General features: G+C 48.9%; 1 protein-coding gene across 6 annotated transcripts in view; it reads left to right on the top strand.

Annotated features, from left to right (window-relative positions):
* DZIP1L (DAZ interacting zinc finger protein 1 like) overlaps nt 1–21,954 on the top strand; it is a 43,500-nt gene extending 21,546 nt beyond the window's left edge. For all 6 annotated transcript variants that reach the window (XM_053903783.1, XM_053903785.1, XM_053903787.1 and 3 more), the window contains 10 exons: nt 3,425–3,487; nt 5,411–5,551; nt 7,828–7,858; nt 8,893–8,946; nt 9,290–9,423; nt 11,172–11,364; nt 14,717–14,933; nt 15,376–15,563; nt 19,253–19,392; nt 20,969–21,954. In XM_053903783.1, the coding sequence (XP_053759758.1) occupies nt 3,425–3,487; nt 5,411–5,551; nt 7,828–7,858; nt 8,893–8,946; nt 9,290–9,423; nt 11,172–11,364; nt 14,717–14,933; nt 15,376–15,563; nt 19,253–19,392; nt 20,969–21,130 (1,323 nt within the window). In that variant the 3' untranslated portion in view covers nt 21,131–21,954. The remainder of the gene's footprint in view (nt 1–3,424; nt 3,488–5,410; nt 5,552–7,827; nt 7,859–8,892; nt 8,947–9,289; nt 9,424–11,171; nt 11,365–14,716; nt 14,934–15,375; nt 15,564–19,252; nt 19,393–20,968) is intronic.
* Nucleotides 21,955–23,129: the final 1,175 nt, after the last annotated feature.

A 23,129-nucleotide genomic window follows, 5' to 3' on the forward strand; every position in this document is an offset into this window, starting at 1 on the left:
TTGTGAGTTTGTATAACATATGGAAGTGAACCCAGCCCTCTGTTATTCTTATACTTATTTTTCCCATAACACTGGTCTTTCAATTTTCTTTATTGTGGTTTGGGTCATACAAAATTAATAATGTTTATGTGGTCAAAATGATCAAATCATCAATTTGTTTATGGCCACTCTGACGTTTAAAAAGAAAATATTTTTGCATTTTCTTGTAGTGCTTTTATGGCCTTATTTATTCATTCATACATACCACTTTACTGAGATATGATTGGCATGTGAAAAATTGTACATGCTTGATGTATACAACTCAGTGAGTTTGGGGATAATAACTCACCCTTGAAACCCTCACCACCATCAGGCCACAGTCATATCCATCACCTCCCAAAGTTTCCTTCCACTCTTTATTTTATTTTCTTTGTGTGTATGGCAGTAACACTTAACATCAGATCTACTTTCTTAGCAAAGTATACAATACAGTATATATATCTTATTTTAGTATATGTGCTGCCGAAGCGAGCACAACAGTATATATATCTTGCATAACAAACTTTGTACCCTTCGACCATAACTTCCCCATTTTCTCCCTGTTTTAACTTCTAGTGATCACCATTCTCTCTCTGTTTCTGTAAGTTTGACTATTTTGGATTCCACACGTAACTGAGATCATACACTATTTGTGTTTCTTGCCTGACTGACTTATTTCACTTAGCATGATACCTTCTAGGTTCATTCATGTTGATGCAGGATTTCCTTCTTTTTTAAGGTTGAATAGTATTCCACTGTATGTATGTTCCACGTTTGCTTTATCTACTCATCTACCAATGGATTATTAGGTTTCCCTATTTTGGCTACTGTTCATAATGCTGCAGTGAACATGGGAGTGTATCTCTTTGAGATCCTGATTTCAGTTTTTTTGGATCGATATCAAGAAGTGGGATTGTTGGATTATATGGTAGTCCTATTTTTAATTTTTTTCTTTTAACAACAGGAAAAGCAATCAAGTTTATTAACAAGTATACCTCATGTACACCTGGAGATACCCTGGGGGAAATGAGTAACTCTATTTTTAATTTTTTGAGGCACTTCCAATCTGTTTTTCATAATAACTGTGTCAATATACATTCCCACCAACAGTGTATGAGGGTTCCCTTTTCTTCACATCCTTACCAACGCTTATCTTTTTTTTTCTTTTTAATAACAGCCATCTTGACAGGTGTGAGGTGATATCTCATTGTGGTTTTATTTACATTTCTCTGCTGATTAATGATGTTATAGGCCTTTTGGGGGGAAATGTCTATTTGGGTCTTTTGTCCATTTAATTTTTTTCCCTGCTATTGAGTTAAGTTCCTTATATTTTGGATATTAACCCTTTAGCAGATAATATGGTTTGCAGAATATTTTATCCCATTCTATAGGTTGTTCTCCTTTTGGGTAGAATGTTCTGTATATGTCTGTTTGGTCCATTTGGTCTGGCGTGCAGTTCAAGTCTAGTGTTCCCTTATTGATTTTCTGTCTGGATCTCTCCATTTTTGAAAGTGGGCTATTGAGGCCCAATGCTCTTGCTGTACTGCCATTCTTCCCTTTGGTTGTATTAATATTCACTTTATATATTTAGGTGCTCTGACGTTGAATGCATATATATTTACATTGTTATATTCTGTTGATGAATGGACCCCTTTATCATTATGTGATGATCTTCTTTGTCTCTTGTAATCGTTTTTTACTTAAAGTCTTTTTTGCCTGACAGCAGTGAAGCTACCCCTATTCTCTTGGTTACCGTTTGTGTGAAATATCTTTTTCCATCCATTCAGTTGCAAGTGTGCCCTTAACGTAAGTCTCTTGTAGGCAGCACACAGCTGGATCTTATTTTTTTAGTCCATTCAGTCACTCTTTGTCTTTTGACTGGTGAATTTAATCCATTTAAATTTAAAGTAATTATTCATAAGTAAGGACTAACTATTGCCATTTTATTGTTTTCAGATTTTTGTAGTTACTTTGTTCCTTTCCTCCTCTCTTGCTGCCATTCTTTTTTTTTTTTTTTTGAATTTTTTTTAACATTTATTTTTGAGACAGAGACAGAGCACGAAGAGGCAGAGAGAGAGGGAGACACAGAGAGAGAGCACGAAGAGGCAGAGAGAGAGGGGAAGAGGCAGAGAGAGAGGGAGACACAGAATCTGAAGTAGGCTTCAGGCTCTGAACTGGCAGCACAGAGCTCGACGTGGGGCTCGAACTCACGAACTGCGAGATTGGGACCTGAGCCGAAGTCGGACACTCAACCCACTGAACCACCCAGAGGCCCCAGCTGCCATCCTTTTTGATTTGATGGTTTTATTTTGTAGTGGTATGCTCTGACTGCTTTATCTTTTGCATATCTGCTGTAGGTTTTTTGTGATTAGTATGAAACTTACATAAAACATCTAGGACAGCGGTCTGTTTTAAGCTGATAACAACTTAATATCAATCGCATATAACTACTCTGTACATTTACTTCTCACTTACACCAGCTGGTGTCCAGTTGGATCTGTGGCTGGTTGTTGAGATCTGTGTGCCAGCGCCACAAGCTGAGTCAGCTGTGCTCTTTCCCTCAGTTCTGACAGGGGTGGGACAGAAGCGGGCCTCCCGGGCAGCATCCTGCAAGGCTGGGGCAGTGGGTGCTCACTCTCTGTCCCCTTCCCTCGTGGGAAAAATTGTGGGCTGAGGAGGTCTCCCTTGGCACTGAGCTGTGCCACCTTGAGGGAGAGCTGATGCAGGTAAAGTGAAACTTCTCTGGAATGCATCTATTCTCAGGTGTTTTTGCTCCATTGAGGTGCTGGAAGCTCTCAGCTGGGTTTGTGGGCTCCCATAAAGGAATTCTCATCTGTGGAGGGTTTGAGAGCTGGAACTTCTTATTGTACGGTCTTGCTGATATAACTTCCATTTTTTAAGTTTAAATCTTTGACCCACCTAAAATTTATTTTGGTTTAAGATATGAAATAAAGATTCAAGTTCATTTTTTTTTTTCTAGGCAGTTTAACTACCTCTTGAACTCCATTTGTCAATAATCTATCTTTCTCCAGACTAAGCTTCCATTTTTCTCCCCAATCTTTGTCTGGGCTTTCTATTCTTTTCACTACTCTGCCTAATATGAGCCAGTACTTTTTAATTCCTGTAGCTTTATACTATATTTTATTTAATTAATTTATTTTTTAAAGTTTATTTATTTGAGAGAGAGTGAGCATGAGCAGGGTAGGGGCAGAGACAGAGGGAGAGAGAGAATCCCAAGCAGGCTCAGCACTGTCAGCATGGAGCCCGATGCAGGGCTCGAACCCACGAACCGTGAGATCGTGACCTGAGCTGAAGTCAGATGCTTAACTAACTGAGCCACCCAGGTGCCCCCCGTACTATATTTTAACATCTAGGGGCCCATTTGACAAACTTTTATCTTTTCCAGAAAACAGAATGGAAGAGAAAAATGAAGGAACTGCAGGGAGAGCACGCAGCTCAGAAGCGAGAGGTAGCCCTCCTTGGGTGGTCTGGGGGAGCTTGGTTTCCTGTGACCTCCTCTCATCCTATGGCACCCCCATTCTTCACCCCTACTCCTCTCGAACTGGTTGGCAGGTATTTTGTTGCTGACACAGTTCCTGGCAGCTGACTCCCCTCCATACAGAGAAGACCTTGGTCCGCTGCCTAGACAGCAGCCTCCCAGGCCAGGAGTAGGGCCCCCTGGCCTTTTCTTCTGAACCCAACACCTGCTTTACACTGTGGTCCTCTCTGCAGGGACCCCTTCAGGCTCTGCGAGGAGGGTTGTGCTGATAACCTCTGATGAATTGCCTGGTCCTTTCATGTTTGGGCCCTTCTTTGAAACCCCACCCAGGAGAGAAGCAGGTGGCTGTGGACCTCAGCTGTAGTTCAGAGGGAGCCCAAATGGAAGGGCTCAGATACTGAGACCAGGGAACAGAGAGCAGCAGGCCTCAGGCCGAGAAAACAACTTCTATGAAAACGCCCCTGAGAAGAAAGCAAATTGAGGAGGAAGCCAATTAACAAGAGCCCTATGTTCTGCTTGTAGAAAGCTCGGAAGTTAAAAGTCTCAGATCAGAGGCTGGCACGTGATAGACACCCCCAATTCCTGTAATTTCCATCTTGGTGGTTTTATTTTATTTAAAATGTTTTAAAATGGGCAATACACTTAAATTTATTTAAAAAGCAAAAGAAATATGTTAAGGTACCCTCAGTAAAGTGTGCTGAGATATATTAAGGTTCACTTCCTCCCCATCTCCGTCTACCTGCCCCCAAAACCCACCCCACAGCTGACTTTTTTTTTTTTTCCAACATTTTTAATTTATTTTTGGGACAGAGAGAGACAGAGCATGAACGGGGGAGGGGCAGAGAGAGGGAGACACAGAATCGGAAACAGGCTCCAGGCTCCGAGCCATCAGCCCAGAGCCTGACGCGGGGCTCGAACTCACGGACCGCGAGATCGTGACCTGGCTGAAGTCGGACGCTTAACCGACTGCGCCACCCAGGCGCCCCCCACAGCTGACTTTTATTGCTTTCTAGTGTAGTTTTCTAAAGTTTCTTTATGCAAACATAAGTAATATCATCTTCTGTCTGCTCTTACAACAGCATGTGACCATATTTCCTTCACCTTTTGTTTTTACCTAAAAACACAATTTGAGGACTTTTGAATGGCCTCAGGTTATCTGACTGTGCTTCAGTGGGCAGTCACACTGGACAGAGAGCCTTTTTGCCCTGATCTTAGGGGCCTGAGTTCAATTCTTATTTTCCCTTGAGTGAAGCGTGGACTGTAGTCAATCTTGTTAGAAAGCCACCTGTCCAGGTCTGGCAGCCCCCTCCCCTGCTTCAGGTGAAACTCAATAATTTAAGTAGTTCACATGTCTCCATGGGGCCGGCAGCAAATGTCTTTCTCCAGGCCTGCTCCTCCCTTTCTCCTTCCACCCAAGTCCTCAGGGGAGGCTTCCCTGTATATCTGAGGTTTCAGTGGTGCACAGAGGTATGTTCTGCACACAGGGAAGCACAGCTGTGGTTTCCTTACCAAGTCTATTGTCGAGCTGTAGCTTTCCTCTCCTGGGGCAATAAAACTTGAGGCTTAGTCTCAGATGTGGAGGACTGTGGGGACCTGTTCTAAGGGGTTAATTAAATGCACCAGTTTAATATTTGTGAAAATAGTGTGCCTGTTATTCCTTGACAGGAATATCTCAGCGTGGCCAAGGTCGCCGCTCATTCAGGTATACACAGATATCTGAAAAGCTTTGAGAAATGTACCATATGATAATTATAGCATTAATTTCAGAGAGCCATCTCACGTTCCTGAGAAGCTATTTGTCTAGCCAGTATTTGCCTACAGGTGCAGGCCCTGCAGATCCCGGGCAGCCATAGGTCCCTGCAGACATGTGACTGACTCTCCTGTGCCCATCAGCTGCAGGAGCAGAATGAGAGGCTCCAGGCCTCCCTGTCTCAGGATCAGAGGAAAGCAGCCGCCCAGGCCCAGCGCCAGATCAGTGCTCTCCGTGCCCAGCTCCAGGAACAAGCCAGGCTCATCACCTCCCAGGAAGAGATGGTAGGTCTGTCCCCCTTCCCAGCCAGGCCTCAGTGCCCCTCGACCTCTGCGAGGATCTCCTTCCCTTCTCTGGGACTCACTACTGGCACTGGTCTCATTAGTCAGGCTCATTAAGGAGAGAGAAAGGTCCTCAGGCTTCAGGGGTACAGAATGGTGAGGATGCAGCCTGTCTTTTTCCAGGCCGAAGATGTGCCTGCTGTCCTTAGGGGCTGTGTTACTGGGTTCACACTAACATCAGAGACCATCTAAGGACAGGCACCTGGTGGGTACTTGGCTTAGTACTTCATTTAAACCTCACTCTTCAAGGCAGATATTGCTGCCTCCTCATTGTCACTTGACAGATGATGCAACCGGCTGGAGAAGTCAAGTGCCTGTCTTGCATCCACATCGGACACCCTGTAAGAGCCAGGGGAGGATTCAGCCCTGGCCAGGCAGTGGAATACACAGCCTGTGTTCTTTTCACTGTGTCCACAGACATAATTTCCTACCCAATACCCTTTTCATAAGTGAACACCCTCTGGTGAGGTCGTCAGATAAACTGGTATGATGAGAAGTCACTTACTCACGAATGCCTCTCTCTTAAAACTGGCCCCAAGACTCTGCACCTGTTGCTCAGGCTCAGCTCCCCCTTTTGAGTTCCAGGTCAGCAGAGAAGTGTATCTGTCCTCAGAGGGGCCCCTCTGTGGCCTCAGGTCCTTGCCATGGTTCTGATACCCCCCTCCACACAGATTCTCTAGGCACAGCACTTCCTGTCACTATCTAGTTCAGTGTTCTTGTTCCTGCACGCTGGCTATTTGTGCTCTTCTGTTTTCCCAGCCATATTTCAGCCAGGTGTCTAACCCCGTCCCTTGCTGCTTTTCTTTTTACTGCACAGCCCCTCCTCCCACCTCTGCAAACACTTAGCTTCACTGCTGTGGCCACCTCAGGACCAGTCTGGACATCTCTTCCTTCTGTTATCCAGAACTCTTGTTTGCAAATATTTCACTTAGGAGCTCATTGGTTAAACATGGATTTAGAATAGGTTAATAGGGGGTTATTTTTATTGTAAAAGAGGTGACAGTTGATGGCCTTGGTTTAGCAGCAAAATTATGCCATTGGAAATCCAGGCTGTTTTTCTTTTTACCATCTTCAGTGTGTTGACTTCTGTTCTCATGCTTGACTCTCACAATTGCAAGATGGCTGCCATAGCTCCAACCATCACAACCATATTCAATAGAAGAAGTGGATGAAAAGGCCCCTTTATAAGACTTTTGCTTATGTTTTATCAATCAAAGCTGAATTACATGGGCAACTACAGCTGCAAAGAAGGTTAGAAAGCAAGTAATTAGTTTTACAGTCTCTAGAATAGAGGTAGACAAGGGAGGAAACATTTGGAAATGGACATTGGATGTGTCATTCATTGGTAGATAATAAAAAACAACTCAAGCTTAAGCAGAAGAGGGAATTTGTCATTAGGGTAGACAGGGTGTCTCACAGAGTTCATGGCAGGAGAGCAGCTGAGCCTGGGAATAAACTGGAACCAGATACATGAATGTGGTCAGGGGTTTTCCTTTGCTGTGTACCTCTGTTCTGTATATCTGCTTCAATTTTTTTCTTTTATTCTGAAGATCACCTTTCATATCTGTCCCATGTGGCAAAACAAACAAGCAAACAAGTAAACAAAACCCAAACCAAAACCAGTTGGCTGCCACTGGCTCTTGACTTCACATGTTATCAGTTCAGAGTTCTCCTCCCAAACCTAGACAGTCAGCTCTGTGGGGGGTGGGGGGGGTCACATACTCATAAGCAGCTGTCCCATGTGCAGCTATGTGGAAGGAGGATGAAGAGGAGGGGGGCCGTGCAGACAGTTTAGTGACCGTCCACATCACTCCTCCTTCCTCCCAGGGGGCACTCAGCTCAGATGCCCCCATCGTGGGAGGGAGCCTACCTTGCCCTGGTCGTCCACCAATTGTACCAAAAGTATTGATTGTGTCCCTGTCCCCCTCAGCTTGCATGGGGCTCCTGCCCTTCAAATCACAGTCCCTCTCTGAAGGAGGGGGCTTTCCCACCAGGGGAAAAGGCAGCATGATGCCATGCTGGTTGCTGCCATCCAGCCTTGGTGCCACCCCCCTCCCCCCACTTATGGAGATGCTGTTGGGCAGTGTACTTTGAGCTCCTCGCTCCCAGGGGGAGGCACGGAAACAGTGGCTGTCCCTTCTTTATGGTGCTAGGCAGAGGCACTGCTCAGAGTAGAGTCCCCTGCTGGCTGTAACCTGCTCTCTTCCACATCTTTGTAGATCCAGACCATGTCTCTGAGGAAGGAGGAGGGTAAGCCTGCATGGGGTATTTTGTCTTGTCCTCTTCTCTCTCCTGTTCCCCACCAGTCAATTTGGAGAATGAGGGTGGTGGTGGTGGTGACAGCAGCTCAGGGGACATGTGCTGTCAGGCTCTTTGGCTGGGTGAGGGAGGGCAGGAAGATATTTTCTTCTGGGACATATAGGGCTCCAGCCTGCAGTGGATTCTTACCTGGCCTGTTCTTCTCTGTAGGGTGGTGGAGATATGGGGAAGGGTGAGGCTCCTGGGGGCAGTGATGGATGGAGCAGGGTTTGGGAAAAGGTTCTTTCTAACTCATCACATCTGCGGTTTGGACCATCAACTTTTACCTTGCTCCCAGGGGGTAGCACGTTGTCCCCAAATCAGTGTGAATGTGGCCGGTTTAGGGAGTATGCTGTCTTCCTCTGCTGTGCTTGTGTGCAGGAGTACACGTGCTGGCCTCTAAAGGGAGACAGTAACCGGCAGGGCACTGCCCCTGCCTGGACGGCCCTGGTCAGCCCCTTATGAAACCTGGCCCTTCCTGCTCCATCCCACTTCTTCTGTCCTAGCTCTTTAGCCTCCCTTCTGCCTTTTCTTGAAAATCCACACATCTCTTCCCATCCCTGCCTCTAGGTCAGACGTTTCTTTCCCAGCTTTGCAAGCAGTTCAGAGAAGCACTGTCCCTGCAGCCCCAACCTTCCCAAGGGCTTCGCTGAGCACTTTGGATTCATGATCTCATTACACTGTCCCCACAATTTAATGTGGGCTGGGAATTATCATCCTCATTTTCTAGATGAGGAGACTGAGGCTTGGCGAGGTTCTGGGACTCCCTGTGTTGTGCACAGCTGGTTGGGCAGGGCTGGACCGTGTGAACTCTGGTCTTTCTGGCTCCCGGTGTCAGTGTTTGTGACCATGGCTCCATCCCGGGTAAAGAAACAACTGGAGGGCTTACCCCTTCTTGCCGACACTCACGTGTCCCATGCTTTCCTCTGGGTCAGGGATGGGGTCCAGGGCATTGAGGCCACACTAACTGTTCCTGCTCTTCTCAGGGATCCACAAGGGCCTGAAGGCTACGGACACAGAGGAGGACTCTTCCGAGGAAGGTGAGGTCTTAGTTTCCTTCCCTGGTGTCTAATGCAGGACACAGATTTGTCCTCTTCATTGTTTAGTTTGTGTCTACTTCACTGTATCTGGCTACTGAAGCTGGGGGGGAGGAGAAGTAGGGACAAGGAAATAAGTATTTCTGAAGCCCCTTGTGTGTGCCGGGCATGTTACACACAGGCACTAACATGCGATCTAAATGGTCCACCGATGGGTCAGCGACTTGCCCAGAGTCACAGAGCCGGCAGGTGTGTGGAGGCAGGATTTGGAATGGCATCTGATGCGTAGCCTGACCCGTGTGCCTGTCTCACCTCCTCTCACCTTGGTCATTGTCTTGCGCTGCAGAGTTAGAGGACTCCGGAGACGGACAGCAGAAGGTGCTGGCAGCGCTGAGGCGAAACCCCACCCTGCTGATGCAGTTCAGGCCAATCCTGGAGGACACCTTGGAAGAGAAGCTGGAAAGCATGGGGATAAAGAGAGTAAGCTCCCGGGCTACTGATGTGAGGGCTGCTGTCTATCATTTAGACACATGATGTTCTTAACCTGACAGATGCTTGATTGCTCTTTACAGTGTAGGCTTATTCTTCTTATTTGTTCCAACTGGGGTGCCTTTCATACCCAGGAACATGAGCCCACACAGCTTCCCCTCACCGCACGGCAGCAATGTGGTCTCTCTTCTCTGTTTCCAGTGGTTTCTTGGGGTGTCGCCCTGCATCCTGACCTTTCTGTGCTCTCCGCTCATCTGTGTCTATTTCTTACAGAGGGAATTTAATTGGTTCAGTCTGCCCTCTGAAAGGGTCCCTTGGGTGAAGTGTCCATCATCAGTGGCACACGTGGCCACGGCACTCAGCAAGTGGCTGTGGTGAAAGCTATGTCTGGGACCCTCATGCCCGTGTTTAACCAGAGCATGCATTTTATCATTAAAGGCATCAATGACATATTTTATTAAATAAAAACACTAACCTTTGACTGTTTTCAACTACTGTTCCATCTAACTTTGGCCCTATGATCAGATTTGATTAAAACATTTCTTTCTGGGGTGCCTGGGTGGCTCAGTCGGTTAAGCACCCGACTTCGGCTCAGGTCATGATCTCACGGTTCATGGGTTCGAGCCCCGCGTTGGACTCTGGGCTGACAGCTCAGAGCCTGGAGCCTGTTTCAGATTCTGTGTCTCCTTCTCTTTCTGCCCCTCCCCTGCTTGCACTCTGTCTCCCTCTGTCTCAAAAGTAAACAAACATTTAAAAAAAAATTTTAAAAACCCATTTATTTCTTTTTTTAAACTTTTTTTAAATGTTTATTTTTGAGAGAGAGAGATAGAGAGAGAGAGAGTGCAAGCAGGGGAAAGAGAGAGAAAGACATGGAATCCAAAGCAGGCTCTAGGTTCTGAGCTGTCAGCACAGAGCCCAATGTGGCGCTCGAACTCACGAACTGTGAGATCCTGACCTGAGCCGAAGTCAGATTCTTAACTGACTGAGCCACCCAGGTGCCCCCTAAAACATTTCTTTCTAACCTTGAATGAATCCTTATGGGCTCTGGGTGGGTGTCAAAAGCCCAAGCAACTTCCAGTAGGTCTTGGAAGAAAAATGTTTATTCATTTTTAAGAGAGAGAGAGAGAGAGAGAGAGAGAGAGAGAGAGAGAGAATGAGTGGGGGAGGGGCAGACAGAGAGGGAGACACAGAATCTGAAGCAGGCTCTGGGCTCTGACCTATCAGCACAGAGCCTGATGCAGGGCTTGAACCCACGAACCATGAGATCCTGACCTGAGCCGAAGTCAGATGCTTAACCGACTGAGCCACCAGGCGTCCCTGCAGTTCATTTTTCACACATTGTTAGGCACAGAGGACAACCTGTCTGACATAATGATGGTTATGAGGTACAAATGAGGTACAAAAGGAGCAAGCTCTGGTCTCTGTCCTCAGATGAGTGGGGTGGCAGAAGGGCATGTCCCACCTGAGCCCCAGAAGCTGTGATGACGATGGAGTTGTGCGTAGCCCCATTGCATCATCTTGCCATGCACGTTTTGATGCAGCTCCCAGACCCTAAACCATTACACTTCCTGCAGCGTGTGCAACCGCTGCCCACCCTGCTCTGACGCTCTCCCCATCCTCTTCCAGAAAGCACTGGGTGCTGAGCACAGCGACTCCCAGGCCAGCAGCAGGTGCGAGAGGCTTAGGGGAAGGAGTAGGGGAACTTCTGTCTCCAAAGGGGGAACTTCTGTCTCTTCTAGGATGCAAAGGGAATCCCCTTGCAAACTCTCAGACACCTCGAGTCCCTCCTGAGAGCCCACCGGGAGCAGAAGGCACGGAGGTTTTCTGAATTTCTGAGTCTGAGGGAAAAGCTTGTCAAGGAAGCCACCAGCAGAGTGAAGCAGAGACAGAGACACATGGCCCCGGCATCCCAGTTGGACAGCGGGGCTCCAGGTGAGCTGGTCAGAGGGCTTGCTTGGGGGCTGGGGCTGACAGGGTCCAGGCTTGTTTGCACACGAGGAGGGTGTACTTTCTGCCTCCAGCAGGGCATTGCTTGAAAGAGTGAGATGGCCGCGTCTTTGCAGGTGACTGAGTCCAAAAGTCCTCTTTTGGGGGAAACAGGGTCAAGGAGTGGGCCCCAGGGTCACCCAGGGAAGATGGAGGAGAGCCGGCGTTAGAGCCTGTGGTTAGCCCTGAGCTTGCTGCCCCTACTTTGCGGGTTTACTTGCTTTGACCGCAAGTTGAACTTTGCTCCAACAGAGAAGAACACACACAGTTTCTGGCTCTGAAGCCAGGGATGTCAGTGCTGGGAGAGGGCCCAAGGCCTGAGAGCACTGGAGCTGCAGGCAGGGGCAAAAGGGATCAAATGCAAAGTCTGCATGGGAGCTGTGGGAGGCTGGGTGAGCTCTGCCTGCTGACACACCCTCAGAGCTCAGACTTGGTTCCCTGGGCTGGGTCACAGCCACTGCTTCGCCCCTGGGGGTTGTGACAAGGAAAGGCCGGGATGGGGGGGGGGGAGGGGGGAGGTTCTTGGGGAGGATTCAAGTGTGTGAGTGGTGGCCCTCCAGTCTCTGTCCTCGGGGAACTGAGGAAGCAAGGGAACTTGTGTTCCTAGGTTCGAGAGCCCCCTGTTTCTAGAGGATTTCCAGATCCACCGAGCTGCTGAAATTAGGGGCCCAGGGGAGGGCTTCAGGGGGTCTGAGGCTGTTTGTGCAGTGTGGTGCTGCAGCTCCTTTTCCTCATGAGTATATACCAGGGGGCTATTGATTGTCTTATCGCCTTGTGTCCAGGCAGACCCAGCCTGAACTCGTCATCCTAAGGAATTTCCCAGAGTGTGGACCACATTCTCTGGGGACGTGAGAGATGATTTTAGTTGGTACGTGGACCAATAATTGTAGAATTTACTAAGGCCGATCCGTGCCAAGCACAAATCCTCTGCTGGGAAACCGGCCCAGACTTGGTGATGATGGGGCCAAGCACAGGGGTGGTGGGTGCGCGGCAGAGAGAGGGGACTGGGAGGCACGGCAGAAGAAGGAAAGCATCCTCTGAGGACAGGCTTCCAGAAGAGGAAAGGTATCTTGCTCCTCCAGGCACCCCCTCTCCTCCAGCCCTTGCTCCTGTGGTCAGAAAACCGGAGTGAGAACCACCCCCTTGCCTATCTCCCCTTCCCTGGTCCTGGGGCCCTGCCGTCTCCAGGGTATGTCACAGAGGTGACATACTGTGAGCACTGTGAGCACTGTGTTTCCACAGCATTTTGCAGACCTCTCTTTCCAGCTGGATGCCCACATGCTCGTTTTCTAGGTCCCACGAGTGCTGCATGAATGCTCACCTCTGATCTCCACTTAGATTGTGCCTCTTTGGTTTTGGGGCAGAGCTGTGGGATGTAGCAAGGCTGTGAGTGGCAAGAGCCCTGGATTTGGGGTGGCTGATGACCTGGGTTTGCAGGTACCACTGACTTGCGTGGAGCTGTGGGCCCTGAGTCCCTGGATCTCTTGCAGCCCCTGTAAAGTAGGGAAAACGACACTCTCCTAAGGCATCTGGGGCCAGGTGGGTGCTGTGGGTAAAGTGCTTAGCTTGGTGTCTGTGTGCAGTAACTGTAGCTATTCTTGTTACTTTCCGTCAGCGAGTCTGTCTGCTTTCCCCTTCTCTCCAGTCTGTTCTTAGAAGGTCCACTTCTGTGTAAATGCATTCTCTGAGAGCGGTGTATTTCCAGCGTTTTTGATCTTGAACTGCAGTAAGAAACACAGTTTACCTGTGACAGTCCACACACGTAAGAGTTTTGTGGGAAAGTACTCTGACACTCTGCGATGCCCTTCTCTTCGCTTTCCATAAAAAAAAAAAAAAAAAAAAAAAAAATTGCTGATCCTGGATACCCCGCTGGGGAATTCGGAAAAGGGAGGGGCTGGGTCTGAGTGCTTGCCTTTATTTTTTTTATTTTTTGTTTATTTTTTTTATATTTTTATTTTTTATTTTTATTTATTTTTATTTATTTTTTCAATATATGAAATTTATTGTCAAATTGGTTTCCATACAACACCCAGTGCTCATCCCAAAAGGTGCCCTCCTCAACACCCATCGCTCACCCTCCCCTCCCTCCCACCCCCCATCAACCCTCAGTTTGTTCTCAGTTTTTAAGAGTCTCTTATGCTTTGGCTCTCTCCCACTCTAACCTCTTTTTTTTTTTTTTCCCTTCCCTTCCCCCATGGGTTTCTGTTAAGTTTCTTAGGATCTACATAAGAGTGAAACCATATGGTATCTGTCTTTCTCTGTATGGCTTATTTCACTTAGCATCACACTCTCCAGTTCCATCCATGTTGCTACAAAAGGCCATATTTCATTCTTTCTCATTGCCACGTAGTATTCCATTGTGTATATAAACCACAATTTCTTTATCCATTCATCAGTTGATGGACATTTAGGCTCTTTCCATAATTTGGCTATTGTTGAGAGTGCTGCTATAAACATTGGTGTACAAGTGCCCCTATGCATCAGTACTCCTGTATCCCTTGGGTAAATTCCTAGCAGTGCTATTGCTGGGTCATAGGGTAGGTCTATTTTTAATTTTCTGAGGAACCTGAGTGCTTGCCTTTAAAGGACTGAGTTCCGGGAGGATTTAGTGGGTCTGGGTGGCCCATGTGGTCCTGTTGCGACCTCTGGTGGCAGCACGGTCTCCCTGCAATGTTGTCTGCACTCCAGCGGCTGCAGCCTGGGTGGGTAGAGAGGATGTGTGCTCTTGGCGAGGTCAGCCCCTAGCACTACACGGGGAGGGTTAAGCTGCTGACAAGCTGGGCCCCTCTTCATTTTTTTGGTTAAGTTTCTTTATTTGTTTTGAGACAGAGAAAGAGAGTGCGAGAGCAGGGGAGGGGCAGAGAGAGAGAGGAGAGAGTGAGAATCCCAAGGAGGCTCTGCGCTGCCAGCACGGAGCCCGATGTGGGGCTTGAACCCACGAACCATTAGATCATGACCTGACTGAAGTTGGATGCTCAACTCACTGAGCCACCCAGGTACCCCACGGGCCCCACTTCAGACCTGCCAACTCCTGTGGGACTCGTGGAATGATGGCATGACCCTGGAAGACCAGCTGCTCTCCCGGTCTGTGCTAGAACTGTTGGTCCCAGCCCTGAGTCTGGCCAGCAGCAGGACTCCTGCGGTGGGGGTGGTGGTCATATTTGCGCTGGTTATCATAGAACGCTGCGACAGACTGATTTGTCCATTTCTAGTGTGCTGGAGCCTGTCTCTACGTCCTCTTCGGGCTTGAAGCCCCAGATGCTCATGCCTTGGAACTTATTCCTATCTGTGTTTCTAGTCAAAAGCCAGCAGAACCCACTGGCCATCAAAGAGGCCCAGCCAAAGTCCAGGACGCTGCATGTGGCATTGCCATCTAAGCCAGCAGAGCCACCCATGACAACTCTTCAGAGCCGCAGCAGCCACGGTCCTGGCCTGGCTCCCGTGCCCACCCCTACTCCGCGCCCCAGAGCACGTGGACCCTCCGGCACCTCTGCTTCCTCAGGGCCCGGGCCGAGGTGAGCCCCGGACTCCGCACTTCCCCTGGGTCTTGGCAATGGCTCCCAGCCTCAGGCAGCCCTGATCTGGGCTTCTCACAGGCTTCTGCAGACAGGTGAGGGGCAGAGACAGATGTGAATAGGAGAAGCCTCAGTTGCGGTCCATCCTGAGACCTCACGAAAAGACTGGGGTCCTTTGCTCCTGGCCAGGACAAACCCACCCCTACCTTCCCCATCTCTTCCTTAAAAGCCCTAGTTGCCATGCCAGAAAGGCTGGGTCCTCATCTTCTAACAGAGTTGCTGGTGTGTCTGCTATGCTCCAGAGTGACTCCTGGCTATCATCTGGGCCCAAGGAAGGAGCAGGGCTGACTTGGGGCAAATCAGACATGCTTGCAAGTGGTGAGGTTTGGCTTCCAAAGCTTTTCTGGCCCACGTAGCCCTCATTTCTTCTTGTCCATGACAGTACACCCCCATTCAGTTCTGAAGAGGACTCAGAGGGAAATTCCGTGCAGCAGACATCTCTCCAGCCCCCACGAGGTCCTTCCAGGATGGGGCCCTGGCCAGAGGACAACTGGGACTGGTCTGACACAGAGACGTCGGAGGGGAGTGCCCAGCCCCCTGAAAAAGGCTCAGGTGGGCTGGCTTCCTCAGGTGAGTGATCTGGGACCACTGAGGTAGCCCTTCTCCAGCCCAGATTTCTCTAGTCCCGGAAACACTCTTTTTCTTTGGGTTCTCTGATTTGGCAACTCATTGTGACTTGGAGAGAGTGACTGTCCCTCCCATCAGGTATTTTCCTGTGGTCGCAGAAAGAGTAGAAGAAGGATAGAATCTGAGTGAGTTTTATTTTGCCCCTTGTTTTGTCATTGAATTGCCTAACTGTTGGAGATTGGAGGAGCTCACTCCTTTTGTCCTCCACATCCTTACCGTTAGAGAATGAACATGGTGGCCAGACAAATGGAGATTAAAGTGTTGTTCTATTACTGGAGATAGTGCCTAGAAATGCTAAGGCATAGGCTTCCTCTCAGAGCCTGATTGGCTCCTGAGGCCAATGTGGGGACCCCCTCCAGCATCCCCAACCCAGATTCTCACCGTACTTGTGGCTATATGGGGGGGGGTCAGCAAAACCACAGAGAGGGCTGAAGTATGCCGCTGTGGGGACAGTCCAGCTGGCCTCCAAATGCAGTCACAGGTGCAGGGAGCATATCAGAAAAAGAAAGATGGCCCAGGGGATGTTGCAGTCCCTCTGCTTGGCTACTCCAGTGGATAGGAGAGGTAAGAAAGTGTGGGGGGCGCTGAGAGGGTGTCCATGCTCTGCTTGCCCAACCTGGTAGAGGAGGAACACCTTCATACCACGCATGAGGTGACGTGTGCCACACACATTGTCACTGATGTCCAAACTAAGTCTCTGACACCTTATGTTACTTGTTCAAGGTCCCAGAACTAAAAACGTGAAAAACAGATTCTGTATTATGTTTTTGATGTTAATGTGTTGGTGGCATTTTTTTTTTTTTACTTGAGAAATAAATTTTTCCCAGAAAGAACTGCCTTTAGCCATTTTCCTAATTTTGAGAATATCCACACAGTCTTTTATGCTTCTTGAGTTCATTAGTACCAGATCAAGGGGTTGCGGTTACCCAGTCAACTATCACTGCAGTAAAAGTAGCCTCCAGGGCAAACCAAGGTTACAATGAACATTTTGAGAGATATAGTTGGTTGTAACACATGCAGTCTCACACAAAGAAAGTTTTTGTAACAAAAGAGTAATGAAAAGTGTGGTTTTCCAGCTAACCTTAAGATGGAGGGTGACAGCTTCAGAAGGTCACAGTGAACCTTCACAGCAGGCTGACTCATTGCCACCAATGGTCTTAGGGACATAGTGGCATTTTTACAGGAAAGTTCTTTGTCCTTTTCAGCAAAGAGATTTAGCAATTTCACTTGATGAAAAGACATCATAGAAATTTGAGTTAAATGTTATGATTAACTGGAATGAATATATACATTAAACTTGTCACTTTAAGATTTTTTTTTAAAATATTTTTTAATGTTTATTTATTTTGACAGAGAGAGAGAGCGAGACAGAGCATGAGTGGGGGAGGGGCAGAGAGAGGGAGACACAGAATCTGAAGCAGGCTCCAGGCTCCAAGCTGTCAGCACAGAGCCCGATGTGGGGCTCGAACCCATGGACCGCAAGATCATGACCTGAGCCAAAGTCAGACGCTCAACCGACTGAGCTACCCAGGCACCCCGTCACTTTAAGATTTTAAAAAAATATTTATTTATTTTTGAGAGAGAGAGAGAGAGAGAGAGAGAGAGAATGTGAGCAGGAGAGGGACAGAGAGAGAGGGAGACACAGAATCTGAAGCAGTCTCCAGGCTCTGAGCTGTCAGCACAGAGCCCGCGACATGGGGCTTGAACTCACGAACCGTGAGATCATGACCTGAGCCGAAGTCAATTGCTTTAACTGACTGAGCCACCCAGGCGTCCCTAAACCTGTCACTTTCTATCTAACAGTGTACTACAATAACTAATTGAGCATTTTTCTTCTGAAACAACTAAGTCAACTCCCATTCTTTCAAGATTTTCTTTTATTTTTTTCTTTTTATGTTTTTTAAATTTATTTTTGAGAGAGAGAGAGAGAGAGAGAGACAGAGGATGCTGTCATTGCATTGACAGCAATGAGCCCAATGTGGGGTTTGAACTCATGAATCGTGAGATCATGACCTGATCCAAAGTCGGATGCTCAACTGACTGAGCCACCAGGCACCCCTCTTTTAAGATTTTCTTATAAAACTGTTAATGGAAAGGCCTGCAGCTTCTGGGTTCAGTTGAATTTTCTTTTTCTTAATTTTTTTTTAATGTTTATTCATTTTTGGGAGAGAGAGAGAGAGACAGAGTGTGAGCAGGTGAGGGGCAGAGAGAGGGAGACGCAGAATCCCGGAGCAGGCTCCAGGTTCTGAGCTGTCGGCACAGACCGTGATGTGGGGCTCGAACTTGTGAACCACGAGATCATGACCTGAGCCAAAGTCGGATGTTTAACCGACTGAGCCACCCAGGCACCCCTTCAGGTGCATTTTCTAGCCAAGGCTTAAAGAACATGGAAATGAAGAGTTTTGTCTTTTCAAAGTCATCAAGTGGAAACTTTGGAATATAAACCCATATCTGAACAACCTGTAAATTCCATGCTCTTAATGGATTCTGCAGAACTTTATCTTGTCCATAGCATATTCCAAGCCTGCCAGTCCCTCAGAATCCACCAGAAGTAAATCTTTGGAGAAGTACCGAAGGCCACCAGGTGGTGCAATAAGATGGAAAGGTGTTAGAAGTGGGAGTCAGGAGTCCTCTGATAGTTTGGGTGCTGTCACTTGTTACCTGCTTGTGTGAGGGGTTTTGGTTTCTTTTCTATAAAATGAGGTATCAAGACAAGACAATGAGAAGTGAGGAACACAGTGCCTCGTACATAGTGGCCCTTAACAAACATTTCTTGAGGGGCGCCTGGGTGGCTCAGTCTGTTAAGCGTCCAGCTTCAGCTCAGGTCATGATCTCACCACTCGTGGATTCAAGCCCCGCATTGGTCTCTGTCCTGATGACAGCTCAGAACCTGGAGTCTGCTTTGGGTTTTGTGTGTCTCTCTCTCTCTGCCCCTCCCCTGCTTTTGTTCCATCTCTTTCTCTCTCTCTCAAACATAAATAAACATAAAAGAATTTAGAAAACAAACATTTCTCCAATGAGTCATTGAACCAAGGGCTGTTGGAGCCCCAGACGGCTGCTCAGAGCCTCAGACGGTTGAATCCTACAAGGCCATGGTTAGCTCCCTGCTTCCTGGCCATTCTTGAGTTCTGGCCATCCGCCATGGTTTACCATGTCACCAGGAGTCTGTTGATAGTCTTTGTGCCTTGCTTAGCTCCCCTTCCTGCATGGAGTTTGCAGAAAGCCTGTCTGGCCCTCAGTCCTTCTGTGATGATTTATATTTATGATATTTCTTCTCATCTCAGTGCAGATGTTGAAGGAGGCTGTGTCTGCATGTTAGTCTTGCTTTTCATGTACCAAGTGAGCAGAGGTTCTGCCTCTGCCTCCCATTTGGAGAGAAGAACAGCTTTCTAAGCCTCTGTCTGCAGCCATGTTGTTAAGTGCAGTTATATTTTTAGGATGGTCAAAGCCTTCTTTTTCTGGCACCCATTGGCCTGGGCCTTCTCTCTATCTTCGCCCCTCTTCTTTGTGGTTACCCTTTCTTCTTCCTCCTGACCCTTCTCTACACTCCCTCTGTCCACTCCAGAGCCTGGTCATGACCTACAAGGATGAGGCATTCATTCTCTGGAGTTTTCCCTCTGGTTGCCTTCCAGGAACCCTGGTGCAGTCGCTGGTCAAAAACCTTGAGAAACAGCTGGAGGCTCCAGTGAAGAAGCCTGCTGGAGGGGTCAATCTGTTCTTAATGCCCAGCGCCAGCCCACAGAAGGCTGCCGTGCCAGGAAGGAAGCCCCAGGTAGGGTGCAGGACTCTTGGAGGTTGCCCTGCCATTTCCCACAGAGCCAGCTCTGAGTTTGGGGGCCTGAGGTGGGGTCTAGTGAGTGTCAGCCTTGGCCCTAGTGGGACATCACAGGTGACCTCACTGTCTCCTCTGTCCCTGCCCAGGTGGAGGGGTGGCCACTTTCAAATGCTTTTTTTTTTTTTTTGTATCTCTGTTGACATTAAAAAGCCTTTTGGTTCATTATACAAGCAACTGCTTGTATAGGTCACTTCTCCTGGTCACTCACGCTCCCATTTCCTGCCTCTGACACAGCCTGGACCTGACTCTGTGCCCAGCTGCTGGTAGTAGCTGCTCTCCTGGCTCTGGTTCACCCCACCACGGGCTTCGCCCCCTTCCTTCACTCAGCCGAGGCCCCCAACACCAGGCTGAGTGCGGAGCAGACTTCTCCTCAAGGGCAGGCATTGGAGTGGGCGACAACATATAATGGGAATATTTAGATATTTCATTCTCAATATTCCAGGCCATTCCTCATCACTAAGAATGCCTTGGTGGCCTTGCCTCTCTGAGGCTCTAGCTGCTGTCAGACTTAGAGCTCAGATGCTCAGACTCCCCAACATTACCGTTCAGACGCCCTCCTCACTACCTCCGGTCAGGGAGTAACTCCCATGTGCCAGTTACTTTCTGGGGCAGAAACATTTAGAGCTCTCACTACTTCACATTCCTGTATCACCTTTTTCAGTCAAAAAGGTGCCTCCTGGTATGACCAGAGCTATTGCCCTAACGGTCTGAAGTAGTGGGCAATCACTTTCTTAGGAGACCATGTTCTTATTACATAATGTGCTTGGTTTATTATGCAGCCCATGTGCATTGGTGAGTATCTAGTCCAGGTGATTAAAATAAATTTGCCCCTTTTCCCCTGGGGAAAGAGGGTCAATATCCAACAGCAGGCTTAGCCTGCTGCCCTGGGCCCGGGGTGGTTCTGATTGCTTGGCTTTATGTTCTGGGAGAAAATGCACAGGATGTTCCTATCAAAACCCAGGTAGCCCTCAGTGCCAGGGGGTGGGGCACTGAGAGCTCTGAGGGGTGACTGTGGCTCAGGGGTACCCCCGGGCTCTTGCATTGGCTGCAGCCCAGACCCTTTCCAGGCTGACGGTTCCTGGTCCCCAAGAGCTATCCTCCTGCTCCTTTGGTCAGGGTATTAACCAGCCCCGCAGAAGCCATCTGAGGGCAGGTGGGGAGGGACTTTAGCCCCTGCTGCATTCAGGAAAGTCAAGGCTCTGGGCGTTCAGCTCCATCTATGTGGGGGATTGAAAAATCTAGACAAAGTTTAGATGATAAGAGCAGCCTGGTTTGCTGTAAGCCTTTCCAAGGAGCTTGCCTTGGTTTGGCCAGTGGAACTTCAGGAGCGTTTGAAATCACTCTGACCCCAGGTCTCTGAAGCAGGTTTTCAGACAGGGAAACATGAAAAAGCAGGAGAAGGAATGTCTCCCAACTGCTTCTTCCAAACCTGCATTTTGTCCCTGTGTCTGTCCAGCATTTTCATCCTCCCTTGTCAGAATGCATTTTCTTCTCCCCCCTTACTTCCCTGCAGCTTTCAGATGATGAGACTGACTTGGAGATCTCTTCCTTGGAAGATCTCCCCCAGGACCTGGGCCAGAGAGAAGAACTGAAGCCCCTGTCTCGCTCAAAGCCGCCAGAGAAGTTTGGCACCAGCCCTTGGAGCCCTGGCCGACCCAGGGTCCCTGGCTGGTGATCCCACCCCAGAACCTGGCTGGGGCCAGCTCAGGGTGCCCTCCCCCCCTCCCCCCCCCCCCCAACACAAGAGGCTACTAGGCCGCTCTTGTCTTCACCAGTAACTGAGAGGTCTTCTCTGGAAGAGAAGGTCTCTCTGGAGATAAACAGAGCAGAAGGGGGATATAATTTCTCCTCTCTTGCCTGTGAGGAGGGGTCCTGTTTCAGAGCTCCAGGGGCACCTGGCTGGGTGCTCCCAGTCCTATGGTTTGAGAAAGGGTTATAATGAGCCCTTTCCTCCCCCCACCTCCATGTTCACTCCAGACTGAAGGAGCCACTTGATCTTTGTGACGTATTGTCAATCTGTGGGAATGCTGTGGAGAGGAGCCTTACTTGGTGTCCTTCTAGGGACACATATGTCTCAGTCAGTCATTCAGTGATTGATCCAAAGTCATTTACTGAGTGCTTGCTCTGGGCCAGGTCCTCCAGGCTCTCCCTACCTTGCTGGGGTGCTGGCAGAGGTGAGTGGGGCAGAAGTACTGGGTAGTAGTCTAGTGACAGAGATTAGGGTGTCATGGGAGCATAGTGAGGGCCACCCAGTGCAGGCTTGGGAGATCTTGGAGAGACTCCCAGAGCTGAAGTCTGGCTGTGCTTGCTTATGGGTGGGAGAGAGGGAGGGAGGGCGGGCCGCCTGGCTGGGGCCTCATGCCCAAAGGACCACAAATTTAATCTTTGACATTATTTCTAAAATTAGGTTATATATGTAACCACTGTATTTTTTTTTTTATGTAAAAGGTGTTAATTTATCATATGGAAACATTTAAATATAGTACAATGGTTATAACTTGCTTGCAATCATTATTTTTGGAGCTTCAGCAGGGGCACAGGGGGGCGAAGGCACCTGCACCTGTGTTGTGGCAGGTGAGGTCCATTGGGATGTGGTTGCCAACGTGGGGTAAGGAGGGCCAGAGCTTTGCTGGGCTGAAGTGGGAGGAAGCAGGATCGGCAGGGAGAGCCCTCCGAAAGCAATGCAGGTCCCATCACCGTGAGAGCAGAGGGAGCAGGAGGCAGGAGCAGGCGGGGAGTGGGGGGGGCCCAGACTGCCGCTTGGGGCTGACATCTCCACCAGCCCAGTGGGAGCTGCCGAGCAGGGAGTCCCTGTTGGGCAGAAACAGCCAGGCCCTGGAGTCCTCACCCTCTCGGCCTACTTCATTGCTCGTAGTTGAACAGCAGTGTTTTGCCTGAAGGGAGACCCATACCTGTACCTCCAAGAGGACTCCAAGTTCATCTGCCCACCTAGCAGAGATGATGATCAAGACTTCGAGCATGCAGCAAAGGAAGGGTTTAGCGAGCGGCAGCCAAACAGGGAGACGGGAGGACAAGCCAGAAACCGCTCTCTGAAGGAGGAGAGTCAGGGCAATTTAAAGACAGACTATAATGGGGCGCCTGGGTGGCTCAGTCGGTTAAGCGTCCGACTTCGGCTCAGGTCATGATCTTGCGGTTTGTGGGTTCGAGCCCCGTGTTGGGCTCCGTGCTGACAGCTTGGAGCCTGGAACCTGCTTCGAATTCTGTGTCTGCCTCTCCCCTGCTCATGCTCTGTCTCTGTCTCTCAGTAATAAATAAGTGTTAAAAAAATAAATAAAGACAAACTACAAGAGGGCTGGGTAAAAAGTTGCAGCTGTACTTACTAGTCTACAGCTGCGATGGGTCGCCTAGGGTTACAGGTTTCAGGAATAGTGTCCCCAAAGTCCACGTCCCCAACACCCAGCCTCGACCACTATCAGCTCAACTCATGGGCAGTCTTGCTCCATCCATCTCTTCCCCTGCCTTGGGTCCCTTGCCCTTCCCTGCCCTCCATCCAGTCTATGTATAGCCTCTGGGTAGAGGTGCTGCTACCTGGCCAGGCCTGAAGTTCTGGTGGGAGGAACCAGGGGAAACGAAGGAGGAAAGGCTTTGCAGAGGGCAAAGGGCATCTGGGGGCGGGGTGGGCTTGGGGGCTTGTGGTACCAGGCTGCTCAGCG

The sequence above is a fragment of the Panthera pardus genome, unplaced genomic scaffold (assembly GCF_024362965.1).
Source record: "Panthera pardus isolate Hobbes unplaced genomic scaffold, ASM2436296v1 HiC_scaffold_16, whole genome shotgun sequence".
NCBI lineage: Eukaryota > Metazoa > Chordata > Mammalia > Carnivora > Felidae > Panthera > Panthera pardus.